The 24875-nt window shown below is 35.8% G+C and overlaps 7 protein-coding genes and 1 non-coding gene across 10 annotated transcripts; 3 read left to right on the top strand and 5 right to left on the bottom strand.

Moving 5' to 3' along the window:
* Positions 1 to 508: 508 nt before the first annotated feature.
* On the top strand, positions 509 to 3066 carry LOC127251397 (biogenesis of lysosome-related organelles complex 1 subunit 1). The gene is made up of 4 exons (XM_051275063.1): positions 509 to 849; positions 1071 to 1276; positions 2309 to 2402; positions 2820 to 3066. Exons 1-3 carry the CDS (start codon positions 747 to 749, stop codon positions 2396 to 2398), a joined length of 399 nt encoding a protein of 132 aa, XP_051131020.1. The 5' UTR covers positions 509 to 746; the 3' UTR covers positions 2399 to 2402; positions 2820 to 3066.
* LOC127251393 (pentatricopeptide repeat-containing protein At4g14850) lies at positions 2819 to 5451 on the bottom strand. The gene has a single exon (XM_051275057.1). It carries the CDS (start codon positions 5298 to 5300, stop codon positions 3231 to 3233), a length of 2070 nt encoding a protein of 689 aa, XP_051131014.1. The 5' UTR covers positions 5301 to 5451; the 3' UTR covers positions 2819 to 3230.
* Positions 5452 to 5579: 128 nt separating this feature from the next.
* On the bottom strand, positions 5580 to 5651 carry TRNAE-UUC (transfer RNA glutamic acid (anticodon UUC)). The gene has a single exon. It is a non-coding gene; the product is annotated as a tRNA-Glu (tRNA).
* A 231-nt stretch (positions 5652 to 5882) lies between these two features.
* On the top strand, positions 5883 to 10158 carry LOC127251394 (uncharacterized). 2 transcript variants are annotated; one of them, XM_051275058.1, is made up of 9 exons: positions 5883 to 6149; positions 6495 to 6699; positions 6784 to 6874; positions 7572 to 7720; positions 7879 to 8122; positions 8459 to 8569; positions 8660 to 8842; positions 9327 to 9528; positions 9638 to 10158. In XM_051275058.1, the coding sequence occupies exons 1-9, from the start codon at positions 5966 to 5968 to the stop codon at positions 10156 to 10158; spliced, it is 1890 nt and encodes a 629-aa protein (XP_051131015.1). In that variant the 5' UTR covers positions 5883 to 5965. The 2 variants fall into 2 exon arrangements, with proteins under 2 accessions (XP_051131015.1, XP_051131016.1); XM_051275059.1 differs by having other exon boundaries at positions 5884 to 6149; positions 7575 to 7720.
* Positions 9752 to 11360, bottom strand: LOC127251396 (protein LURP-one-related 7). The gene is made up of 3 exons (XM_051275062.1): positions 10984 to 11360; positions 10677 to 10889; positions 9752 to 10523 (listed from the first exon to the last, which is right to left on the bottom strand). The coding sequence occupies exons 1-3, from the start codon at positions 11236 to 11238 to the stop codon at positions 10377 to 10379; spliced, it is 615 nt and encodes a 204-aa protein (XP_051131019.1). The 5' UTR covers positions 11239 to 11360; the 3' UTR covers positions 9752 to 10376.
* An 84-nt stretch (positions 11361 to 11444) lies between these two features.
* On the top strand, positions 11445 to 13524 carry LOC127251395 (protein WHAT'S THIS FACTOR 1 homolog, chloroplastic). 2 transcript variants are annotated; one of them, XM_051275061.1, is made up of 2 exons: positions 11445 to 11761; positions 11915 to 13524. In XM_051275061.1, the coding sequence occupies exon 2, from the start codon at positions 11951 to 11953 to the stop codon at positions 13193 to 13195; it is 1245 nt and encodes a 414-aa protein (XP_051131018.1). In that variant the 5' UTR covers positions 11445 to 11761; positions 11915 to 11950; the 3' UTR covers positions 13196 to 13524. The 2 variants fall into 2 exon arrangements, with proteins under 2 accessions (XP_051131018.1, XP_051131017.1); XM_051275060.1 differs by having other exon boundaries at positions 11447 to 11761; positions 11880 to 13524.
* A 958-nt stretch (positions 13525 to 14482) lies between these two features.
* Positions 14483 to 15183, bottom strand: LOC127252030 (uncharacterized). The gene has a single exon (XM_051276025.1). The coding sequence runs from the start codon at positions 15056 to 15058 to the stop codon at positions 14672 to 14674; it is 387 nt and encodes a 128-aa protein (XP_051131982.1). The 5' UTR covers positions 15059 to 15183; the 3' UTR covers positions 14483 to 14671.
* A 2608-nt stretch (positions 15184 to 17791) lies between these two features.
* LOC127251955 (sorting nexin 2B-like) lies at positions 17792 to 21685 on the bottom strand. The gene is made up of 5 exons (XM_051275923.1): positions 20485 to 21685; positions 20072 to 20281; positions 18947 to 19207; positions 18612 to 18698; positions 17792 to 18125 (listed from the first exon to the last, which is right to left on the bottom strand). Exons 1-5 carry the CDS (start codon positions 21568 to 21570, stop codon positions 18045 to 18047), a joined length of 1725 nt encoding a protein of 574 aa, XP_051131880.1. The 5' UTR covers positions 21571 to 21685; the 3' UTR covers positions 17792 to 18044.
* Between the last annotated feature and the right edge of the window lie 3190 nt (positions 21686 to 24875).

Raw genomic sequence — 24875 nt, 5'->3', positions numbered from 1 at the left:
TGCTGTCTATATATTTATATTGTAAGATTTGTGTGGTTTATTTATTTATTTGGTTATTTTTGTGTGAGGTTATGCCTTTAATTTGTCATCGTCTCACATAAATGAATTATTCCACTTTATAAACTAGAAAAATTTACTAAATAAATCCTTAATCCCCTCAGATTAAAACATTGCATGCAAAGATATATTAAGTCACGAATTACAATATAAATTAACTTAAAAAATGGTAAAATTGAATTAAATTAAAATTGATTAACTGAATATGATGACCACTCATTGGTCAACCAAATTAATTTATTATTTAGACGGCGGTCAATTGTGGGATGACATCTTCAATCGGACCACCGCTTTGCTAAGCGAGGTTAAAATAATAGCAAAGCTTATTGGGCCCATAATATTTTAACTAAGTGGGCTTTATGAATTTGTGCACAGCCTTGGGCCCATATTAATTATTGGCCCAATAGGAGGAATTTAGTTAATTAGTAAAATTGCAATTAAGTCTAAAGAGGATTTGGAAGAGGGAAAGAGTTTGGCAGTTGGAGGGATAGCACAACTGAGTGTGGCAGCGGAGCGCACGACGGACTCTGCTCCTACGGTTCAAATTCGCGATCGGAATTGTGTTTGTGTTTCGTCTGTCGAGTTCAATTGATTGCTAGCGCAAATTGGATATTCGATTCAGGGAATGAATTGCTATTTTGAGCTGTAGCTTAATTAGGGATTTGACTGATTCATGTGAAGTGTTGGGAATGGAGCGACCGCATCAGGTGGAAGCGGGGAGTCTCGAGGCGGCGCTGCTTCAGATGATTGGTGATCATAATCATGCCGCTGCTGAGCTACGTGAACGCACTGGTCAGTTGTTCTTCTCACACGGAATCGGTTCTTGAATTGACGATTCTCTGATGTACTGAATTATGTTGAAATTGCAGGTTTTAATATGTGCTTTGTCTGCGCTTTCGTTATACGTGTTTGTTTGCTTGAACTGTGTTGCTTCCCATTCCTGTATTTAGGAATTAATGCGTTTTTTTAGATGATCGTGCCTTGTTTTGGGGTGTGTTCGGTTTATTTTGCAGATAAAGCAAAGCAAGAAGCAGTTAGAAAAGCTATGAGAGTGTCGGATTTGTTAGTGAATGCCGTCAATGGTGGCGTGCAAGAGATCTTTATAAATGAAAAACGGATTGAAATGGAAATTAGAGCACTTGCTCGAACTATTGCACGATTCTCAAAGCAGACGGAGCAATGGCACGCAGCTTCCCATGCTATCAACACTGCTATCAAGGTTAGCGCTGTAGTTTTTTGTTGTCTCTGGGTATTAAAACACTAGGCAGTGTGCGAATTATACATGTATCTTGTTTTAGTGAACCACCAGCCATGTCACTACGAGAATTTCTAATTCAAAGGCCTTGTCTCAGTTTGATATATTCGATCTCATGGGTTGATTTATTAATCCCTTAAATTAGCTCAATAATAGTGGGTTTATATTTAACCATGGATTTTATCTATAATCAACTTGCATGATTAAGTAGACATGTTAAATGCAACAAATTAAGGCAAGGTTTGGAAAGTTCTGCATCTATTACTTTTGGCATGGAGTTAGCCATGCCTAATGATGTTTCTGGGGGTTCCAGTTTGTGGATTTAATTTTTTTGAAGTTTTGTGACAGATGTTCTTGCAATTCTCTTTCCCTGTTTCGGATCGTGGTAAATTGTCTGCCAAGGTCCCTGATTCAACATACTATTGTGCATGCATTACTATACATCTCAAAACTTGATGAAATGTGTAGATACTTTCATTGAATTTCATATGTAATTTTGTATTGATAAGTTTTGTATGGTTACAAATGACCAATGCAAACCCTGTAATAGCATGTTGGAAGTAAATTATATGAACTTTTTAGGTTCTGAAACTTAATTTGGTAACTAAATCAAGTTTTCATGTGCTTGTACAAAGGACCTTGGCTCTCCATCAGTAATTTGTTCGCTATGTTGTGTAGAGACTACAATGTCATTTGAAAAGCACTTGACTCTGCTATTGCCTTTTGCAATTAACATATTTTATCCAATTCATGATGGAAGGCTTCAAGCTTGTTTTTTGCTGAGTGTGGACTAAGTAGTAAGTACAGATAAATGTTTATTTGTGAGACAATTAAGCCTCCCACGTGATGATTCCTTAATTGGAGTACGGTTTTTGTTAGCCTGCAAAGAACTCTCACTCACCTTTAATTTCTCCATTATACTATTTCTTTGAAGATTTTAGTTGGGTGGAACACATATCCATTGTTAGTGAGAGATTTTGTACTTTGTTTCATCAGGAAATTGGAGATTTCGAGAATTGGATGAAGACAATGGAGCTTGATTGTAAAAGCATTAGCGCTGCAATCTATAATATTCACCAGGATTGATTTGGTAAAGCGCTGTCATTTTCATGTTCTTTTTTGTTTTAGTCATAGTTATATAGAAATTTAATGTTATTGCTCTCAGAAAACAAGTAATCTCTTATAAACTTAGAACATATTTCAAATCTTGATTTTACTGATTAAGGTGTTCCTATTCCTATAAAGTCTCATTTCAAGTTGTTTTGTTAATTATTATTCAGCAGGGCTTGCCCCTATGCGCCATTGTGTGCTCATACATTCTACTAAACAGTAAAATAAAGTGAAGTAATCCTTTTGATTGTATTCTTGACTTAATTGCTTGTTGAACTACAAAGAATAAAAAGTGAATCTGATTTTAAACACATGCCGTTACTAGCAAAGGGTGATGATGGATGTAATATGCATCTTACATTCATTTTATTTGTGCTTTTGGTTGCTCCTGTTACAGGAAATGATTGGTGCGGCGCACTCGGTTGTAAACATTTCCATGATTTTAGGATTCTCTTTCGATGTGACTGCTCATTTACCATGTGCCTGCCAGCAGGTTCACTCTTGGCTGATTCTTTAAATTATGTTGCGGCTTGGCACACAATATACCCCATAACTACATATTTATCACATGTAGATCAAGAATTTCTCTTGTATATTTTGGATTCTCTCAGTGCTACTCGAGCTATGCGGTGTTGATTGCTACATTTTGTCGAGATTCTTTTTATCTGCAACATCATGGGAATGAAACAGTGTTCATTTGAGTATGATAGAAGAAGCACATGATATTTTAACACTTTCGGCACCAAAACTTGGTAAAGTACATCCATTCCTAATGTAGGAATTTCAACTGCAAAAAGCATCGACATTGTCACCAATAATCACCACACGAGCATCGATTGTCCTTGAAACAATGAAACCGGTTGTTGTCTCTAACTACGATTTCCCTTCCGACAATCCCTGATATGAACTTAATTGCGCTATGGCAATCCACACAGATTCGAAGATTTTTCGTGATCCTAATTGGAACTCCAGGAGGAAGCGCGATCAGACCAAACGCAAGCGCGATCTTCTCGCTGTGGCTCCAAACCTCCGACTCTTTCTCTTCATCCTCTAAATCATACAGAGCCAATCTGGTGTCAGGTACATATCCAGCACCCTCCATCTCCTTCCTTAACTTATCCAACATTGCCTGAATCTCAGAGTTCCTACTATGGGATGTGTCTTTTGCTTGGAAGACATGGATCGAATTCTTTAACGATATCCAGCTGAATCCTGCCCCCTTCTTGATTCCCACATCCTTCATCTCCTTCCGAACCAGGCTCGCCTCGTTCCACTGCCCCGTCGCGGCAAACATGTTCGACAGGATGACATGATTGCCGGAATCTTGTGGATCGAGTTCAAACAGCTTTTCGGCAGCAATCCTCCCCAGCTCGGCTTTGCCGTGCATTTTGCAGGCGCCCAACAGAGCACCCCACATCGATATGGTCGGATGCAGCGGCATTCGTCGTATGAATTCATAGGCTCGTTCCACTTGACCTGCCCGACCTAACATGTCGACCACACATGCGTAATGCTCGGCACCGGGAGTGATCTTGTACTTTCCCATCATGGATTCGAAGATATCCATTCCAGAGTTCACCGTGCCGCCCCGACTGCAAGCTGCTAGCACGCACACGAAAGTTACGTAATTTGGTACGAGCCTCTCGGGATTCCTACAATTCGTCATCTCCTCGAACATTTCCAACGCCTTGTCTGCGCGCCCTTGGTGAGCATACCCGCCAATTATAGCGTTCCAGCTGATCAAATTTCTCCGGGGCATCTCGATGAAAGCCCTCTCGCAATCATCGATGCTCCCGCACTTCCCGTACATGTCTACGAGAGCGCTTCCGACGAATATGTTCTCGTCAACACACGCCTTCACGCCTAGACAGTGAATCACTCTCCCTGTTTCGAGAGACGCCCAACCTGCGCAGGCGCTGAGCGCGCTCGATACCATAAAGTCGGTTGGCTCAACCCCTGCTCGCCTCGCGTTCAAAAAGACATAGCACGCCTTCTCTCCCGCATCATTCTGCTCGTAAGCTGCTATCATCGAACACCACGAAACCACATTGCACTCGCTCATCTTCTCAAAAACTTTCTCCGATGAACTAACCTCGGCGCATTTGCCGTAGAAATCAATCAGCCCGTTCAAGACGGAGACGTCCGCTTGGTGCCCCTGCTTGATCAAATATCCGTGCAGCTGCTGCCCTTCCGTCAAGAACACACCGTCGGAACATGCGTTCAAGAAAGCGCAGAAAGTGATCGAATTTGGAGCTGCTTCGCCTTCGCGTAAAAGCTCCACAAACTTGATGATCCCTTCGCGAGGCTTCCCATTGAGAACAGCATTGGAGATACAGGCATTCCATGTAGCTAAATTTCTATGGGACATTCCGTCGAACACCTTGCTGGCATGGCTCGAACACCCCGTCTTTGCGTACATATCGTACGCACTGCACGCGACGAATACATCGTCCATGAAATCTAGCTTGACGGCGAGGCCGTGGAACTGTTGGCCGAGAATCGGCGATTGAAGCGAAGCTGCAGATTTGAACAAACAAGGGAAGGTAAAATCATTGGGTTGAATACCTTCCCGACGCATGGAGGAGAAACAAGCCATGGCGGCGGAGACATGGCCGTTCTGGACATTGCCTGAGATCAAGGACGTCCAAGTGACGACGGAACGGAAGCGAGGCGGGGTGAGGGAGAGGAGAGTGCGGGCGGAGTCAGGGCAGTCGAGTTTCGAGTACATACTGATGAAATGGTTGGAAAGGAAAGCGTCCAGGGCCATGCCAAGTGCTCTGACGGCTCGGCCATGGGCTGCGCGGCCGATGAAGGAGGAGCGAGTCGCCACGGCGCACTCCGCCAGCGATGCCAGCGATTTAGGGCTGAAGAAAGGCATGTGCTACCTATTTCTGTGGTCATTTCATCTCAAAGTCCGAAGAAAACAATACGCTTTTCTTGTAGAATTGTTGATGGTTCAGTCACCAGGTCAGTTCAGCGCCGGTGAGATTCCCGTCGGAGAAGACGCCATGGAAGAACGACGCACAAGTTCTCGGAGAGGCGACGCTTTAAATAGTACGTTCAGATCTCAATATTTTAAAGAAAAAAAAAAGGGAAAATCAAAAATAAAACTAATTACCAGATTTCGACACGTGTCTCAATCCGACGGTATAAAAAATTCCGTTGCCGGGAATCGAACCCGGGTCTCCTGGGTGAAAGCCAGATATCCTAACCGCTGGACGACAACGGATTCTTGCTTATTTTGGATAAAATGTTTGTTTTATTTAATATAAATTCTAATTAATTACTTAATAAATAAATTGAGTAGATGGTCTGCTCTTGTCAGCTACTTTGTCTGGTTCAGTGTCCAGTCTGAATTTCAGCGAAGCTCCACAGAACTCCATAACTAATTTGTGTTAGAATCTTCGTGTGTTTCTCCCGTCTCGGTTGGAAACTCCGCCCTTGGAAGGTAGGTACGTCGGTTCCTCCAAATCCACAATTTCCAGCAAGTAATCAAGTTTTTCTATGCTAGTTGCTAGCTAGTTTGGTTGATTTGTGATAACTATGCTTAATACAAGTGAAGAATCAAAGGTGATGATGGATTGCATCTACAAAGACTCGAATGCCCCAATCGAAGCCAGAGTCAAAGACCTCCTCTCGCGGATGACCTTGCAAGAGAAAATCGGTCAGATGACCCAGATTGAGCGCCAGGTCGCCACTGCTTCCGCCATTAAAGAGCTCTCAATAGGTTCGTCTGAATTCCGTATAAGATTGTTCTATTTGTCATTGTGAGTCGACACCAATGCTAAGTTAATTATGTACTGATCAACATTTCTATTAGTTGATTTTCGAGTAATTGCTTTGCTAGCCCTAGAAAAAGTTAGGTAGATGATCATTCCGTGCTTCAAATCTAAAAAATCAAGTAATTTTTTTTTTTTTTTTGGTGGGGGATGATGATATCACAGTTGTAGGAACTTGATTTTCTTCGTTTCTTTCCACTTGAAGTATTATGATTAGATTAAATAAAAAGGTTGAAGGAATGTCGATTCTATTATCGAACTTTGATGGCATTGTGCTTTTGGTTCATTTGCAGGGAGCATGATGAGTGTAGGAGGAAGTGGGCCGTTTGAAAATGCCCTATCATCAGATTGGGCGGCGATGGTAGATAATTTTCAGAAGGCTGCACTGCAGTCACGGCTTGGAATCCCATTGCTTTATGGGATCGATGCTGTTCATGGTAATAACAATGTATATGGCGCTACCATTTTCCCCCACAACATAGGCCTTGGAGCAACCAGGTTGGTTTGAAAAGACTTGTAATTTCAGTTTGTTATTTATTATCGTGCATGGTGGGGATTAAAAACATAGTTTTACTCCTTTAGAGATGCCGATTTGGTTCGAAGGATTGGTGCCGCAACAGCTCTTGAAGTTAGGGCGAGTGGCATGCACTATACCTTTGCGCCATGCATTGCCGTGAGTTTGCATTACTTATTTTCCATTACATGCTAATTACTTATTTTGAGTTTTTTTGTCACTATGTTGTTGCAACATTTCATCCTTGATGACATATTCATGTGTCTTATGGGATTTTCGCATTTTGAAAGGGAAAATTTGTGTAAAATTGAGTAAATGTATATTTTGAGTTATATCTTCTGTGCATGCCTTACATTATGGTTGCTTTTGAATTCAAACCTAAAATGGAAGATTCAAATTCACTATAATAAAGGGCTGATTCCATTATCTCACTATCTATTTCTGCAATTCAAATGAAAACATGAGGTTCAAATAAAATTTTGGATTTTCCTGAGTTGATGGAGCCTGAAAACTCTACCACCCCTCAATAAATCCTTTAACACTTGGTTCATTGGAAAATTTGCAATTTTTCTCTCATTATTTCCAAATATTTATTTGACTTGATAAAAGAGAATGCATGCTTTAATAGCTTGGATGTAAGGATAAAAATGCTCTACTTTCTGGTGTTTCATTTGCTTTTTTGGCAAACTATGGTTATTCCCAACATTGTGGGTTTTTAATACGTACGCCCCCTTTTCTCAAACCACCTGTTAGCATCAATTTCCTCAGTGTGTTATCTCTTGTTTAATTTGATAGTTTTTTTAGCTTTATTCCGAAACTGTCAATATTTGATGGTGGTTAATGAAACTGATGCTAGCAGGTATGCAGAGATCCCAGGTGGGGAAGATGCTATGAGAGCTATGGTGAAGACCCTAACATTGTTAGAATGTTGACCTCATTGGTTACTGGCCTGCAAGGTGAAACTCCCCAGGGACAACCAAGTGGCTATCCTTACGTTGCAAAGAGGTACAAAGTGCTAAACGTGATGCATCATGCTCGCCTAGAGGACAGTCTAGTTTTTCTTTTTTTATGTTTATCCTGATTTATTTATAGCTTGCAGTAGATATCTTCATGCATTTAATACCTCCATCTTGTTTTTGGATTGATGAGAGTATTAACTTTAGGGAAAATGTTGTTGCCTGTGCAAAGCACTTCGTTGGAGATGGTGGCACCAGAAATGGCATAAATGAAGGGGATACAACATCAGAATATGACGAATTAGAGAAAATTCATATGGCTCCTTATGTAGATTGTATTGCTCAAGGAGTGTGTACGATCATGGCATCCTACTCTAGCTGGAAAGGGTCCAAACTACATGGTAGCCATTTTCTTCTCACAAAGATCTTGAAAGAAAAGCTTGGGTTTAAGGTAATCCCCATATAGATTGCAGTAAGTATTGTGATTAGTTGACATAAAATTAATTTATGAAGCTTCAATTTACTTATATTGAACGTTTCCATAATATCTGGACTTGGTCATGGATTCTGTAAGATTTCTAAGGTTCCATGCGGAACTGAAAGGAAACTTCAAAAAAAGAACGAGGATTATTGAATAGAGTAGAAACAGTTGTTCGAACGATTGCATGTTAGTAAAATGGCATTGAAATTTACAGATTATTAATAGCCACAGGTGATATTCCAAACCCAAGAAAATCCTAGTAACTGAACTTCTCTGGATCCTAAATCCTGTGAGATTCTCTTGCAGGGGTTCATTATTTCTGACGCTGAAGGTCTGGACAGACTTTCCCAACCTCTTCCTCATGGATCAAACTATAAGCAAAGTGTCTTGTTAGCAATCAATGCAGGAATTGATATGGTAAAGGCTCAATGTTTTATTGTTTACATTTTTTAAATATATTTCCAAGCTTCTAAGCAACTGAAAATCTCTGCCTTTTGGCCTTTCCAGGTTATGGTGCCTTTTCGCTACCAACTATTTCTAGAGGCTTTGATGCATCTGGTGAAGTCTGGAAAAATCCCAATGACCAGAATTGACGAAGCAGTTGAAAGAATATTAAGAGTGAAGTTTGCTTCTGGCCTCTTTGAACACCCCCTTAGTGATGGATCTTTGTTGGGTATGGTTCGATGTGAGGTGAGCATTACTATCAGATTCAAATTATATAATTTACAGGATACTTAACTGTTGCCTAGAGTGAGGCTATATTGAACCTCACATTTCAGCATCCACTTTCCTTAAAAAATATCTTTATGGAACAATTTTTACATATTCTTGAAATGATTTTTGCACGTAAAAAAAATTGTACATGCTCCCAATTGTTGGTTTATATTTAATCACAACTAGTTGCCAATTAAGGATTACATTCCTTATTGAAACTATGAAAGCTCCTTAAGATTCATTAAACTTTTAGGCTTGAGCTACAATCAAAACCTTAATTCAAAGCCCTTATTCATGTTTTCAGTCACTTTAATTGGATCTTGTCCTAGGCTTTAAGCCTTATTCCTTCATCACTTTTTTTTTTTTTTTGATCGAAAAAAAAAAGAATTTAAATTTATTTGGTGTATGCATTCCATTGATTGCTTGTGGAATTACATTAGTAGTTCTCAATATTTGTCAGGTACATAAAGAATTAGCTCGTGAAGCAGTGAGGAAGTCTTTAGTTCTGTTAAAGAATGGGAAGGATCCAAAAGAACCATTTCTTCCATTGGACAGGAATGCTCGGAAGATTCTAGTTGCAGGAAGGCATGCAGATGATCTCGGATACCAATGTGGCGGGTGGACAAAGACATGGAATGGTGAAAGCGGCAAAATAACTACTGGTAAGTTCACTTCCTGGTTCTCACTTTTGGATGAACTTTCTAGATCATGATGGTCTCTTACTTGTGGAGAAGATGGGATCGAAGTTATATTTTATTATCCTCCTAACAGGAACTACAATTCTGGATGCTGTTAGAGGAGTTGTTAGTGACAAAACTGAAGTTGTATACGAGCAAGATCCATCCGCAAGTACCATATCTGGAAAAGACTATTCTTTTGCCATAGTTGTTGTAGGCGAAGCTCCATATTGCGAATCTGGTGGTGACAGCAGCACACTCGAAATTCATTTTAATGGAGCTGAACTAATAAGCACAGTCGCTGATGATATCCCGACTCTGGTGATCTTGATATCAGGGAGGCCTTTGGCTTTGCAACCACAGCTTTTGGAAAAGATGGAATCTCTCGTTGCTGCCTGGCTTCCCGGCAGCGAGGGGAACGGGATCACAGATGTTATTTTCGGAGATCATGATTTCCAAGGACAACTTCCGGTTACTTGGTTCAAAAATGTCGAACAACTTCCTATGCATGCCGAAGATGAGTCTTACGATCCTTTATTTCCAATCGGTTTTGGTTTGACGAGCAGAAATGAGGTCATCAATCGAGCACACCCTCAAGAACAGGCAATGATCTAAGATTCTTTGAGTAGATGATGCATGACTATGCCTATCCCTGTTGTATTTTATTGCATGAAACAATATGTTCGACGACAATTAAATAGACATGAATATTGTAAGTACAATAAACAAGAAAAAAGATCGATCATGATTGTTCGATACCAGAATAGATCATCAACCAACTCCCGTCCAGTATAGAACTATACGACAGACAACACCGGACGAACTAAGTCGGCTCATATCCAAAGCTTTCTACCGTCGAAATAGATCACGACGAGAGAAGCCACAAAACTGTGATCACTAAATCCAGGAAAAATGGTTACCCGAAATCGACTTCTAGGTACAAAATGCTTTGCAATCCCAAGCTTGTTCATAAGACTAGTCTGATTCAAAAAAAACAGAGCATTTTAACTGCAGATAGAAAGACTAATGTGCAGATAAATTTCATAACAGAGGAGTAATTGAATTTTATTAAACAATCCATAGTTCAAGTAAGTCAAAATTTGAGCTTAAAGGGATCAGTGCGAAGTGTATACCTCAGCTACAATGGAGTCTTCTTTGTAAATGGTGCAGGCTCTCTTGAAGGGGCACCCTTTCATCTGCAACTCTGTCTTCAATTCGTCTTGGGTATTTTCAGCGGCGAATAATATCTTGAATTCAGTTCTGGTGAACTCATCTACCGTTTTTTCTACAACAAACGACAAATGATTCCCTTCTTCATTTCCTTTGAAGCCTTGCCACGATCCTTTCTACAAAAAGAAGATTATATTCGGAGATGATTTAGAAGTAGCAGAATTTGTAAGCCAAGTTCTAGACGAAATGGGGATTTGAAAGAGAACTCACCTGCAATCGAATTATGGAGAAGAGAGCATTGCCAGACGAATCCAGAAGTCGCTTTCTGCAGTGTGATTTATGGCTCAATTTATCAACTGTATACACCAAATTACCTGCGGAATCAGTGAATCTGAGAAACCCTCGGGTGCCAATCCCATTGCGCTTCTTGGACACAAACAGATCGAAAGGGATTTGGAAATTGGGTATTGGGTGGAATTGGAATTGGAATGGTTCTTCTACTTGGGTTGTCGAGTTTTCGTCCATTAAATCATCGATTATCTGTAAGAGATTCAGACAAGAAAAGGAGACAGTTTCGATGAACAGCAAAGTGAGAGTTTGTTTCGTTGGGTTTTCGACGATTGTCTTCTTGATCGTGTATCTACCGTTATATAACTATTTTTCATATAATAATTTTATATTATTTATTTTTATTTATATATTATTTAGGGCTAAAGATGTGTTTTTTCTGTTTTGGGCTTCAAATTGGAATCAAAGTTCTCAGAAAATACCCCAACCGGCGTAGTGATCATCGGAGGCACTTGTCGCCGCCGTCTGCATAAATTCCGAATAAATCTTGTTGGAATCTTGAAAAGGTCTGTTTGGATAGGGTTTTGGAGAGCATCTTCTCGTACTATTTGGTGTCTTTAGCGACAACACTAATTCCAGTCCAGATCCCACCCAAATCAATTCAATGACCCTCACTTCTCCCTCATTTACCTCCCTCAGCCGCCGACACCGCGGAGCACCTCAATTACTGTGAAGGAGGTCGGCGTCCGGCGTTCTTCAGGTATTCCGCCCTCTATTTCAAGTCTTTTACAGTTTTTCATATCTAATTTTCATAGTTCGTTCAAATGATAAATGGAAATACCTAATTTAAGTGATGAACTGTTTAATTTGAGAAACAGAGACAGACGGAGAACTGTTTAATGGATTTTTCCAGGGCATGAAGATATAAGAAAAGGCAAACAATTACAAGATGGTGATTAGAATGTATCCCAACTTATGGAATGTTCATGTCCATGCTTCATATTATAATCACCGTTTCCTGCGGGGATTTGCTTTGTGGTCAATGAGGAAAGAACCAGAGCTTGAATCAGCTTTATCTCGAAACCGAAGATGGATTGTAAATAATCAAATCAAGAACATCATACTCCGATGCCCTTCTCAAGTGACACCTATTGATTTTCTACAGAAAAAGTTCAAAGATCTTGATCTTCAAGGCAAGGCTCTTAACTGGCTTAAGAAGTATCCATGTTGCTTCGAAGTATATCATGAGAATGATAAGTATTTCTGTAGATTGACAAAGCCGATGAAATTTTTAGTTGACGAAGAAGAATTCGTTAAAGAATCACAGCAACCAGTTTTCGCAGAGCGCTTAGCAAAGTTGCTGATGATGAGCAGAAACCATAGATTAAATGTTTCGAAAGTGAATGAGTTGAAAAGATGTTTTGGATTTCCCGATGATTATTTGCTCAGGATTGTGCCAAAGTATTCTGATATGTTTCGAGTTGTCAACTCTACCGGGAGGCGAAGTTCCATGGAAATTGAGCTTACATCCTGGAATCCCGATTTTGCAGTTTCTGCTATCGAGATGCTAGCCAAAAACGAGGGCCGTGATCCGTCCTTTTCTTGTTCATTGCCGGCTACATGGGTAAAATCATGGGAGAGATTTCGAGAGTTCAATTCAAGTCCATACATATCTCCCTATGCAAAATTTGGGGGATTGGTGGAGGGATCGGTTGAAATGGACAAAAGAACAGTGGCTTTGGTGCACGAACTTCTGTCGCTAACTTTGTGGAAGAAAGTCTCTATTGTCAAGTTAGGTCATTTTAGAAGAGAATTTTACTTGCCGGAGAAATTAAATGTGTTGTTGCTCAAGCATCCCGGTATCTTTTATGTTTCGAACAAATACCAAATTTATACGGTTCTTCTTAGAGAAGGCTACAATGGTAGTGATTTGATTGTAAAGGATCCGCTTGTTGTTGTGAAGGAGAAATTTGGGGAATTGATGCAGGGCGGGCTTCATGAATACAATCGGAGGCACTATTTAATGAACTTAGAAAAGAAGAAGAAGAAGAAGGATCATATTGGAGTTAGACCAGAGGGAAGGAAGAGAAGCAACGACGAAGCTTCTGAACATGACGAGGCGATAAGCATTTTCAATGCTGAAGAAAGGAAACGGTTTTACAAAGTTCTCCTTGATGATGATGGTGCAAAATGAGCTTGGGATGGCTTCATTGTTCTTGGAGATTTGCAGAATGAAAAATCTTGGTAATTATTAATGTTTTCGATCCATTTCTTTGCTTACTATTATATCAGAATCTTTTTTATGCACAGAATCATTGACAAAACTGTTCAATTTGTTCTCACTGGCTATCCCTGTTGCTTCTTGATCAAATTTGTATAAAATGTGCAGTTTCTATTGTTAAACCTGGTTGTTGTTTCTATGGTTACATTATGGTTCCAAGTTCTGTAAGCAAATAATAACCATATAATCTTACTTTATGTTGTAAACTTCACACAACGATCTACTCTTTTATCTTCGTTTTATTTATTTATTTCTTTCTTATTCATTTTACCTCAACAGTGAATGCCTTTGGAGGGAATGAGGTAAAATGACAGGCATAACTATTGATCTCGTTAACCTCATGTGTACACAGTTTTTTAAGGGCAATCTGAATTCATTGACTATGTTTTCTTTGAGGTTTATATATAATTCTACTGTTTGTAATAAAAATATATATATATTTTTTTATATGAACTATTTATATCCAATAGTCATTTTATCTATAAAAATAAAAATTAACAAAACTCAAAACATCCAAAACTAACGAATAGATCGAATTGATACGATTTATTGTTAACACAAGTGTATGATTAATAGGGGTTTGATTGATGGTTAATGACTAGTTCTTGAAATAGTGGATTGTATGTATAGTAACAAAATTTAAAATAAAAAAGAGGAGATGAGAGAGGGGAGGAGAAAGAGCTTTAGGGTGTTTTTTTATTGTATTCATATTTATTTTTTATATTTAAATAACGGTTAAATATAATATTATGATAAATAAAATAATATATTTTATAAGTATAATGAGAATGGTAGAATAAGAAAATAAATAAAAGATAATAGATTTTCAATAAAATTAATATTCAAATATCAGTTGAAAACTGAAATCTTCCCAAATTTATCCAAAATATATGTCAACTTAGGTAAGTATTTTCCAAAATGAAACACATGGGGATCTTTTTGAAAAATCATAAACTTCATTAAGCTCCCAAAGATTGTGTTAGTTTTACTTTTTAGCATAGGTATAAGTTCAAAACCTGTTTATCCTTTTTAATGGTATCATTATAAAAATATATTTAGAATGATAGGAAAAAAATAAAAAATAAAAAATAAAAAATTATTTTAAATTAAAATTAAAATTATAATAATAGATATATAGAAAGACCATCTTCTTTGAATTCATGAATAAATTAAGAAATTAAATCCACCAATGCTCCCTTGTGTAGAATAATCATAAGAATTGGTTAATTAGCTTCAAAAACTCAAAATATAATCATATCTGCAATTGCCAAAACTCATGCAGATCCAATCTGACCAATAATTAATTAATTAATTATTGATCATCAATCAATTCCGTGAGGGAAAATTTTAAAACCACAATTTATATATATCTATCTGTACACATCTCAGTCACCACTCCTCCGAAATGCTGCCCAGGTGCGGCCGCCACGCAGCCTTCCGGCCACTCCCGCCGGTCGCCGCCGTAACCACCCGCCGCCGCTTCACAGAGCTCGCCATTTTCTTCTTGACCCGCTCCCGCGGCGGCGAACCGGTGGATGCGGGAACCAGGAAATAAATGGAGCCCCGTTTAAGATCCGATTCGGGTCGGACCCTGCAGGCGACGCCTTGCGAGCAAGGTTTCGTGAGGACATGGTTCGGGTTGTTCTCGAGGATCTGGGCGGCGGTGACCCGACCCGGAAGCTCCTCAATATAGCCGTTGGAGTGTACGATCCGGATCAGGTCGAGTGCTCCACATGGAAGCACGCACGCCAGACAGCACCGCAGACTGTTGCCCATCGATATGATTCGAAATTCAATTTAATGTAAATAATTAAATTATTGTTCTTGATCAAGAAAAATGAATGAATGAAAATTGAAATTAGGGTTTTGTAAATTGGGAGTTGAGAAGCTATAAGGGTTTGGATGGGAAGGAGTTTATATAGGAAAGATGGGATCCATGATTCATTCTTTACGTTGCAATCATTGATTATGTGGTGCCTTTTTCCTTTTTTCTTTTTTTTGGTTCATAAAGACTGCTTTTTTATTATTTAATTTTTAGTTGATGGGTGGGGTACAAAAATTATGCTTAATTATATAATAGGGATGTATAATTAATTTCAAAATTTGTTCAAATATATTTATTTTGCACTTAGTTTGGGGATTAATTAAGGGTTCTTTATATACATTGTGGAATTGTTTGGAGTGATTATTGAAGATTCTTTGAACATAACTAGTTATATGTGAGTTTGCTTTTTGTATTTTAAGGTTATTTAATTAATTATTTCCCTATCTCTTACCCATTTTCTCCTATCATAATTCACATATATATATATATATATATATATATAAAATTTTTGTTGTGTAATCTTTGTTCTTATATCAACTTTGATCCGAATTCAAATTAGGTGTAGTCCTTTGAATGGAGAATTTTGATCATATATGTATATATATTGTTATAAGTATAGTTCTTAAAATATTTAAATATAATGGGACAACACATATATATATTTTGTTCATTTTTAATATACAAGATTTTTTGGTATAAGCCTTCATGACAGGCCAATTTTAATATATATATTTTTAATTAAATAAATTACTTGACAAATTAAATGGATTGTCATATTTAGTAATCCAAATAAACCAACTACAATCTACTAGTATATTTTTAACATAATACAATAATTCTCAAGCATGTGTTTGTAACTTATAATTGATCATATCATATCATTATTTGGATTTGGTGGCCTGAATTTTACTGTATTTATTTTTTGGGGGTACAAAGTTCCAAAACTTCCAGCTGTCTCGTCTCCGATCTAAGTTAGTTTCAACTTTCGATTCAATAAAACAGGATTTTTTGCAACTTCTGACATGCATCTAGCTATTACGATGATAGTAATTATTAATAACTTTATTTAATTTTGTTTGGAAACTTGTAGCCCTTGTTGTAAATGAATAAAATTATACTAGTATAATATTTGAGAAGGAAGTTTCCTAGTTCTTGAGCTACACCACCGACCATTCATCTTAATTTAATTAATTATGTATATAACACCAAATCTTGAAAATTAAAATTGATTGCTACACACAATAATAATCCTATGATCATTTCTTGGATTGTACGAATTAACAACTTAAGCTTAAACCTTAATGGAAATGTAATACTTATATTGTTATTAAAAAAAAATGACATGCTTTTTTGTCTTCACATGCATTTAATTAATTAATTATACATATCCAATTAATCATGTAGTAATAATTGCGTTGCGCACTGCTAACTAAGCAATTGGGATTCTTTTATTAATATATATATATATATATATTATCAAATATATATAAGTATAAGTAAAAACCATCCAATTAATATATTAAAATCACAATTATATATATACATATTGCACGCACATCTTTGTGCATCAATATCAATGCAATAATAATAATAATAATAATAATAATAATAATTACGATTTGATCACTACACATTTAATTCGTACATGCACATACATACATCTTTCACAATTTTCAATAACAATAATACAAACTGAGTATTTGTTGTTTGGAGCATTATAATTATTTCTGCTCAATTTTTCTAACTTATAAATCACTTTAAAATCCAAAATATACAATGGGGTTTTCACAATTGTATTAAAAATAAATAAATTTTTTAATGTATGTATATAAACAGAGTTATGTTTATACAGAAGCTGATTTTTTTTGAAACTATTTTGTCCATTACCTAAACCACAAGTTTTGTCCTTTCTACATAGAAATTGCAAATCACATTTGCCAATAACAACTTATTAAACAATTCACTAAAATTTCCGTATAATGTTCAGTATTCCATTCAAGATTAGTAGTAATATTTTATTTTAAATGATTCTATACAATAGTTGTATGCTATGCGTACGTGCAATGGATTTGAAGATTTTGTGATTTTATTCGATCCAATAGTCATTAATTATTTTGCATGATTGTTACTATCACTGTGCCATTCATCTAATTTTCAAATAATGAACATAATATTATTAGATTATCATATTATTTTTACTATTATAATTAGTGGGAACATCAAATATTTATGTATAAGTTCAAATATGGACAAAAAATGGGTTGGTGTGATATGAGAGATCTTTCAAAAATTTTATTTAATTTATTGTCACAGCACAGCTGAGTTGATTTCCTAATTGATAATATTAACAAGGTTTGCTTCATGTTTCAAGATATTCTACACAGCACATCGATATCATATTTAAAGCCATTTCAATTTTATTTTTTGTTTTTCAAAATTTGTAATAATAATAGTTGAGCGGACTGCATAAGCTAGAAGTTTGTTTATTTGAGCTTTGATTTTAGAATTTAATTCTGAAAACTAATTTAAATGGAATATTTTATAAAATAAAATAATATATGTTTAAAATTTCTGAGAATTGATTTTAAGAAAGAAAATTGAAATCAATCTTCAAGTAAATAAATTTTCACATTAGTAAAATGTATTTTTATCTTTAGGAAGAGTCAAAGCCAAACACGATGAACAGCATCAACAACAAACTTGTGATATTCAATGAGAAATGAATAAAGGAAGCAACCAAAACAGTGAGTGATGATAATGAATCAAAATTCAGACTTTCTGCATTCTGCTTATTTTGCCTTGACACCCATTGATCTATTCTTCTATTTTCCTACATGTATATAGTAGTATAACTTAACAGAAAAAGTTGAAGTTCAAAATAGAATAATTTATCAAACCCCCCCACCCCCCCACCCCATGTCTTCTTCTTCTTCTATTCTATGTGCTGTCCTTTGCATACTTTCTGGTCTCCTCCACCACTTTAGCCCACTCGTTCCCCAGTTTCTCATGGTATGACATCTGAAACCATAAACATAAACATAAAATTCAAGCCTTTACTTCTTAGTAACGAGAGATCGATCACTCTTGATGCACTTGTGCTAAAGAAAACAAAGCCCAGATGCTCTTCACGTGAAATTAACCACTACTACTCGTCCGGGAAAGAATAGAAACAACAATAACTATTTGTTCTTTCAAGGTCGAAGGAAAAATTGCAGACTTAGTCCAACAAACAATGTTCATCATAATTTAAACTCCACAACTCGGGCAAAATAAAACATTTTAGTTGAGTTCCACCATTCAACTAGGTCTTTAATATAATTCCATACTTTTCAAGGTATTTTGGAACTAACTTTACATTTTTCCAGACTGTAGTTGAAAGTTAAGTACTCTTTTGTGATTAAACGCACAATTTTACCACAAGGCAATACGGGATAAACTAAATCCTAATGCATTTGAAAGTCGGAGATAATAAGCTGCATTATGGAAGTGTAACTGTGCAAGTACCTGATTTGTAACAAGACCTTTCAGCATCTCAACAAAATCTGTTTGCCTTTCTCTGTCTAGCCTTTGAATTTCACTTCTGTTATGCTCCTGCAATGACACAAACCATTTCCCATGAATAAAGCTAGATCTTAAAAACACGAAGCCAGCCATAAATTGATACTTGTCAGTAGAACTGGTAATGGCAACAAATCTATGTTATGCAAGTTAAGATTATATAGTAAGGGGGGAGGGGAGAATTTTGTTCGAAATGGATGTTGTCCAAATACCTGAATATAGAAAGAATTACAAAGCAAATCAAGAATCAAGCTGGAACTAACAACAATCGTGTAGCTTACCATAATCCTTTCATATTCTTTGATTGCACAACTTTTAGCGTCCTCTGTGACTTTAATGGCCTCCTTCAAATCTTCTAACTTACGGGTTCTTGACTTGTCACCACCAAAAACTTTAGATGATGCTGCTTCAAGTTTTTCAGCTCGTGAATGCAAGGAAGATAGTTCGGATATAAGAGTTTGCACTGTCAATAAAGCACTGGCACGATCAGAGAATGCATTGTGGGCAGCTAGCAGCATTCCCATGTGTTCGAGCAATGTATCCTACAATACCAAGGGAAAATAGTAGCCACCAATGGCAATAATTATTTTTCTAAATCATGAATATTAAACATTGTCTTTTTAAGTATAAAATACATATAGCTGTAGTAAGTGCAAAAATATGCATGCATTAAAGAGTGAGATAAATTGTGTTTTGGATATAAATGAGAATGCACAACATGTACGACAGACATCAAAGTGCTTTACTCCTTACCCAAATCTAGCATAACCAAATCTTGATGCTAAAAATTATACATACGCATTTCCAAATATCCATCATGCAGTATGCTCTAATACCTCAGCCACATCATGTCTATTCACCCGCTCTTATTCCATATTAAAATTTTAAAATCTAATATCACGTTACCCTCTCTATCTATATAACACACATCAATACATACAATGCTAGTATAATTCATTTTTAAGAAAATATTCATTCAATACGTAAGAAGATACATGTATATAAAGCATGTAGTAAAAAGGAGAAAAAAGGTATACAATTTTGTGACATATATATCTATATATATTGATAGCCAAATTTAAAACTTCTAGCAATGCATTTTCCTCTACATATCATGCAATGTACTTGTAGCACTTGTACGCCAGCGTGCAAATCTCCACACACAATCTAGCTCAATTAATTTGGCAGATTTTTAATCAAATAATAAAGAGGCTTTAAGGCAAAAGGGAGCTTAAAAAGACTGAAAAGTTTATGAAATCCTATCCTTCACTGACACTGTATTTACCAAAGTACCACCTTAATCACAGTGTCAACAACGAACTCAATTATACAAAACCGCAATTATAAGAACTATTAGAAAGCATTAAGCCAAGAAACAATCGATTAACACTACAAATAGCACTTACAAAATGCTTCACAGTCTGCCCATTCAACCCTTTGTACAATCTGCTTGCCTTCACAGCTGCCGTAGCTACATATTTCATGTCACCAGCCCTTGCCCTTTGAGTATTCATTGTTGCCTGCTCGTTCTCAAACTTTGTCAGCTTAATGAAAGCTAACCCCAATTCTCCTAATGTCTCCCCCATGTCATGCTGTGCTTTCACCAGCGATTCTGCCTTCCAGATCAAAATGCCAATATACAAGAAATGCAATAAATACAGGCACTTAACACAGAAACATGATTGAAAATAAAGGGCAACATTGTCAAACTCCTACTGCAAATGTGTTCGACATTATTCACAATCCATATACAAACAATAATCTTTTCATTAACATAAAAGAACCTTGGCACTGAAACAAGACAGGGGAATTGAGCAACCTGTTTCGACGCACTGGTAAGATGCCGCTCAAAGTCATACATTTTCACCTTCTTCTCCAAGAACTCCTTATCCTCCTCCTCCAAAGGAGCTTTTGTATTACCCCAGTCATTAACGACAGATTGCTTCAATTCCTTTAAGTACCTCAGTATGTCCCTCCCACCTTTGGCAGAATGCGACACATCCTGCGGCTCGATCACACTACTCGATTCCCCCAAAAGCTGCTTCGGCAGCCTGGCTGCCCCATCAAGCATCCTCGACGCCATGTCGATGCTCGTGGGCAGCGGCATTCGGCCATTCACTGTCAAGAATACCCTCAATTCATCACTTTTCTTAATTAACGGATGCTTGGCCAGTCTCTTCAAGTACTTCTCCAGCTCCACCCTCCTCTGCTCCAGAAAATCCTGCTTCTGCATCACTTGACTCTCCACAACACTTTTGTCCGGCCGTGGCGGGATGAAGAAACCTCTGTAACTCTCGCTGAGCCGATCCGAGAGAGTAACGACGTCCTTAAACCGCCTCCTAACGCTGAAACTCGAGCCTCCATAATCCGCAATGTTTGTGCTCGTGGTGATCTGATAACTTGTGTATGTATTCTCCCGGGTAACGACGGAATTGGACGGCTCAACCTCCTTCTGAGGATTCGAAACGATGATTTTCAGATACTCGACGCCGGACGATTCAGATCTCGGCGACGACGAATTCGCAGCATCGTCGGAGATCTCCCCGCTACCGTTCGATTCCGGGAACCTGTCGTGGAAAGGGCTGACGATGACGTCAGCGTACGAAGGGGAATCGAGCGAACGACTGCGAGGGGGTGCCGAGAGAGGATCTGAGGCGGCGGTGACAGACGGCGGCGGACTTAGCGGGTGGTGCTCCGAGGCGGAGGGGGAGAGAGCAGTCATGGCACTGCGGTAATTGGAGTAGGATTTGGAGGAAGAGACGTCGCCGGCGGCCGAATCCCAGTCGTCGTCGTCGTCGTTGAGGGCTAGGGTTTGCATTTGCTCCGATGGGAGGTGCGGGGATTCTTCGTCCTCGGCATTCCCTCTGGCGAGGGGATGATCACTCTGCGGCTCTGAGCCCATCATCTTCGTCGATCTGTTGGAGATCAGATCGAAGGGAAACTCGATCGAATTCGATTAATCAATGAATTCAAGTGAATTTTGTTGAAATTTTTTTTTTTTTTTTTGGATTTTTGTTGATTTCTTGCCACTTCGTTGCTCTTTGTAATAAATATTTCTAATAATCTTTTTTTATTGAAATATACTAAGTACTTCATTTAAACATAATAAATACCTTCTTGTATTAATTTATTATGGACATAATCCACAATTAAGTGATCAACGAACACTTCTTCTATAATACTGTGGTGATTACCATATTTATTAATAAAGAAATTTGTTTATTTCGGAATTATTGTAAAATCATTTCAAAGTTAAATTATGCGGATGAAATAATTATTTCGCTTTAAACATAATTAATACAATAAAATCTGTTCAATTCAAAGTATTTTAATTATTGTTGTATGTTTTGTTTACAAATATTTATTTTTTATTATATTAACAATAATTATATATTAATAGAAAAATATTTTAATTTTTATATATATTACAACTGTATGATAAGATACATACATAAAATATAAAGATAAAAATATCAAAATTTATTTTATATATTTTTATCCATTAATAAAATATTATTATTATTTTTAATATATTATAAAAATTCAAATATATACTTCAAGCCAAACTGAAAAATATATTCAATATAATATTTTTTTAAAAAAATATATATATATTCAAAACATTTTTTTCCTTTACACTATTCATCCTATTTATTTGAGATTTCCCCGAATACACTATTCATTTCATTTTCTTTTTTCTCAAATATCAAATCAAACATTTATTTTTCATTTTTTATATTATACTAAAAATCTATTTTATATTAAAAACATTACATCAATACTTGTTTATATTACCTCATATATTACATCAAACAACTGTTCAAATTCCAAAATTTTTACTATTCAAATTCTAAGTCAAAATTCAACTCTCAAACAAACACACCCTCACTGTATATACAAATTATTTATTCCTTCTATCCCTTGTATGTTGTTTTGGCCACAAAGTAAATGCAAGATTATTTTAGGTTGTATAATTAGTAAATAATTAGAAATATAATCAAAATATAATCCCTCCGTCCACCACCGTTTATTTATCCGTTTACCTTTTACACGTAAATTTTAGTATATTAGTATTATATTGATATGTGGTACAATTGATATACATAATGATTATTATACCCCTTAACATTTATGGTATTATATGGTATTATTTGATGGCATTTGTGTAATATAATATAAAGAGTGAAGTAATTTTATATTTTAATAGAAAATATATTTATTAAAAAAAAAATAGATACATTTGCAATAAACAGACTAAAATGACAAAATGGGCGGTGGATGGAGGGAGTTTAATTTTTTTTTTTTTTTAAAAAAAAGAATGAGATACAATATTGGGATATATTAAAACAATAACATGAACATGAGATATGGTACCAAGAGAAATAACACATAATATTATGTAATAAAATATATTGTCTATCATATATATATATATATATATATAGTAAAGAGTGAGTTTAATTGTTATACCGTAAATAATTGTCCGGTGATATGGGGTTGAACTTGTGAATAATTACGATGAAATGAAAATTAAAAGTATAATATCAATCTTTTTGCAAGAACTTGTAAGCAAATATATCTTATGGTTAAAAAATTAGACACTATATTAGTGTTTAACAATTTTTTCTGATTCAATGAAATTTTCATATATATGGATATAATTTTTAAATTAATTCAACACATGGTGCCCTTTTGATTGTAATAATTTTTAAATGTGTATATAAATCTCGTACCAAAACCATTATTAAAAAAGTGCATAATCCCTTTTTCTAGTTTAGATGAATTAGTCAAAAAAATTGCAGGAAACTAAGCACAATCTTTCACCAAATCTGACCCATAATTCAACCATTAAGTTCAATAAAATGTTCTAACTGCAAATATCGTTCACACCATTCTTTACTAATTAATAATAATAATAATAATAATAATAATAATAATAATAATAATAATAATAATAATAATAATAATAAAAAAATGAATTTTCAACCTTAAGAAGGTTGATGAACTAATAATAGTAAGGCATCAATTTTATATTAGTGTAATAATAAATAATGTTTTAGGTTTGAATTCCACGTCAGTCATCACTTGTTTGTAACGGTTTTTACGCCGAGTATTTACATTTAATTGTAATTATTTTTAAAATTTATTTATCCGGATAACGCACATATATATATATATATTTATTTATTTTAACTCTTATTATTGTTGAAATAATGAAAGTATAAAAATAAATGATGAGGTATCAGGGGCACAGCACAGAGTACAACAGCTGTTGTCTTCATATTGGTATACTCATCAATTTATGTTTGGTTAACTAACTGCTCTTCACTTCAAATTTCACAATGATTTAATTAAGATCCGTAATTAGATATGATTTTTGAAAGTTATGATATGATAGTAATGTGTTTTTTTAAATTTTATTGTAAATTAATAGAACCAAAAGTCATGTTTGGATGTATGTAAACATAATCCATGGTGTTTAGAAGTTTTGGAAGTTAAAAAATTTCAAAGAATAGGAAAAAGAAAATTCGAGAATATATAAATAGAGACTTGTAAATTAATTTTAGCTACAATTTTTTTATTAGGAACAAACCCTTGACATGTTATGATAGAGATAATTGTCAAAAACATTTGACATAATCAATAACTTGTAATCAAGGTTTTACGGCCGTTATTTTGAAATCTTCAACATTTCCAACAGTAAATTTAGCTTACTAGAGTTCTTTTTTCATTTTAATAAAGAAAAAAATAATAAAAATATATAATTTTCTCTGGCCGAACACATTATCTCATAGTCATAAGTTCATCTCATATGAATAAATTATTTTTTACGGAACTAATTTTTATTTTCCTTTACATTAAGCATATTACAGGATCATCTCCTCCTGACTTTATAGATACATACTCATGTATCTATATATGAGTGTATGTGAGACAGAAAAAAATAGGGAGATGATGATGTTGAGGATCTCTTCTCAATAGAAGTGACCTTCCTAAGTTAGAAATATTGGATTATTTCTAATTATTAGGACGAAGTTGGATTCGATTGCTAGATACATGTCCTGGCCTCCTTGACCAACTTCACTTTATCAAAAAGATCAAATTGGACTAATATCAAAGTTTTTTTTGAACTTATTCTCAAACATTATATCTTATTTTATTTTCCTAATAAAATTAAAAACCCAATAAATAAAATAAAATAAATTGGAT

Source organism: Andrographis paniculata, unplaced genomic scaffold, assembly GCF_009805555.1.
Source record: "Andrographis paniculata isolate CXL003 unplaced genomic scaffold, ASM980555v1 Contig45END, whole genome shotgun sequence".
Classification (NCBI taxonomy): domain Eukaryota; kingdom Viridiplantae; phylum Streptophyta; class Magnoliopsida; order Lamiales; family Acanthaceae; genus Andrographis; species Andrographis paniculata.
Note: the sequence above shows the minus strand (reverse complement) of the source record. Positions and strands in the feature narration are given on the sequence as shown.

Bases quoted from the DNA above. Each gene is read 5' to 3' on its own strand.
- LOC127251394 (XM_051275058.1), top strand. From the start codon at position 5,966: ATGCTTAATACAAGTGAAGAATCAAAGGTGATGATGGATTGCATCTAC. The intron at 6,150-6,494 runs GTTCGTCTGAAT...GTTCATTTGCAG, and splicing joins CATTAAAGAGCTCTCAATAG to GGAGCATGATGAGTGTAGGA. The intron at 6,700-6,783 runs GTTGGTTTGAAA...TTACTCCTTTAG, and splicing joins ATAGGCCTTGGAGCAACCAG to AGATGCCGATTTGGTTCGAA.
- LOC127251396 (XM_051275062.1), bottom strand. From the start codon at position 11,238: ATGGACGAAAACTCGACAACCCAAGTAGAAGAACCATTCCAATTCCAA. The intron at 10,890-10,983 runs GTGAGTTCTCTT...TTCTTTTTGTAG, and splicing joins TCTCCATAATTCGATTGCAG to AAAGGATCGTGGCAAGGCTT. The intron at 10,524-10,676 runs GTATACACTTCG...TTTTTGAATCAG, and splicing joins AAGACTCCATTGTAGCTGAG to ACTAGTCTTATGAACAAGCT.
- LOC127251397 (XM_051275063.1), top strand. From the start codon at position 747: ATGGAGCGACCGCATCAGGTGGAAGCGGGGAGTCTCGAGGCGGCGCTG. The intron at 850-1,070 runs GTCAGTTGTTCT...TTTATTTTGCAG, and splicing joins TGAGCTACGTGAACGCACTG to ATAAAGCAAAGCAAGAAGCA. The intron at 1,277-2,308 runs GTTAGCGCTGTA...TTGTTTCATCAG, and splicing joins CTATCAACACTGCTATCAAG to GAAATTGGAGATTTCGAGAA.
- LOC127251955 (XM_051275923.1), bottom strand. From the start codon at position 21,570: ATGATGGGCTCAGAGCCGCAGAGTGATCATCCCCTCGCCAGAGGGAAT. The intron at 19,208-20,071 runs GTAAGTGCTATT...TTGGTATTGTAG, and splicing joins GGCAGACTGTGAAGCATTTT to GATACATTGCTCGAACACAT. The intron at 18,699-18,946 runs GTAAGCTACACG...GTGTCATTGCAG, and splicing joins AAGAATATGAAAGGATTATG to GAGCATAACAGAAGTGAAAT.
- LOC127251393 (XM_051275057.1), bottom strand. From the start codon at position 5,300: ATGCCTTTCTTCAGCCCTAAATCGCTGGCATCGCTGGCGGAGTGCGCC.
- LOC127251395 (XM_051275061.1), top strand. From the start codon at position 11,951: ATGGTGATTAGAATGTATCCCAACTTATGGAATGTTCATGTCCATGCT.
- LOC127252030 (XM_051276025.1), bottom strand. From the start codon at position 15,058: ATGGGCAACAGTCTGCGGTGCTGTCTGGCGTGCGTGCTTCCATGTGGA.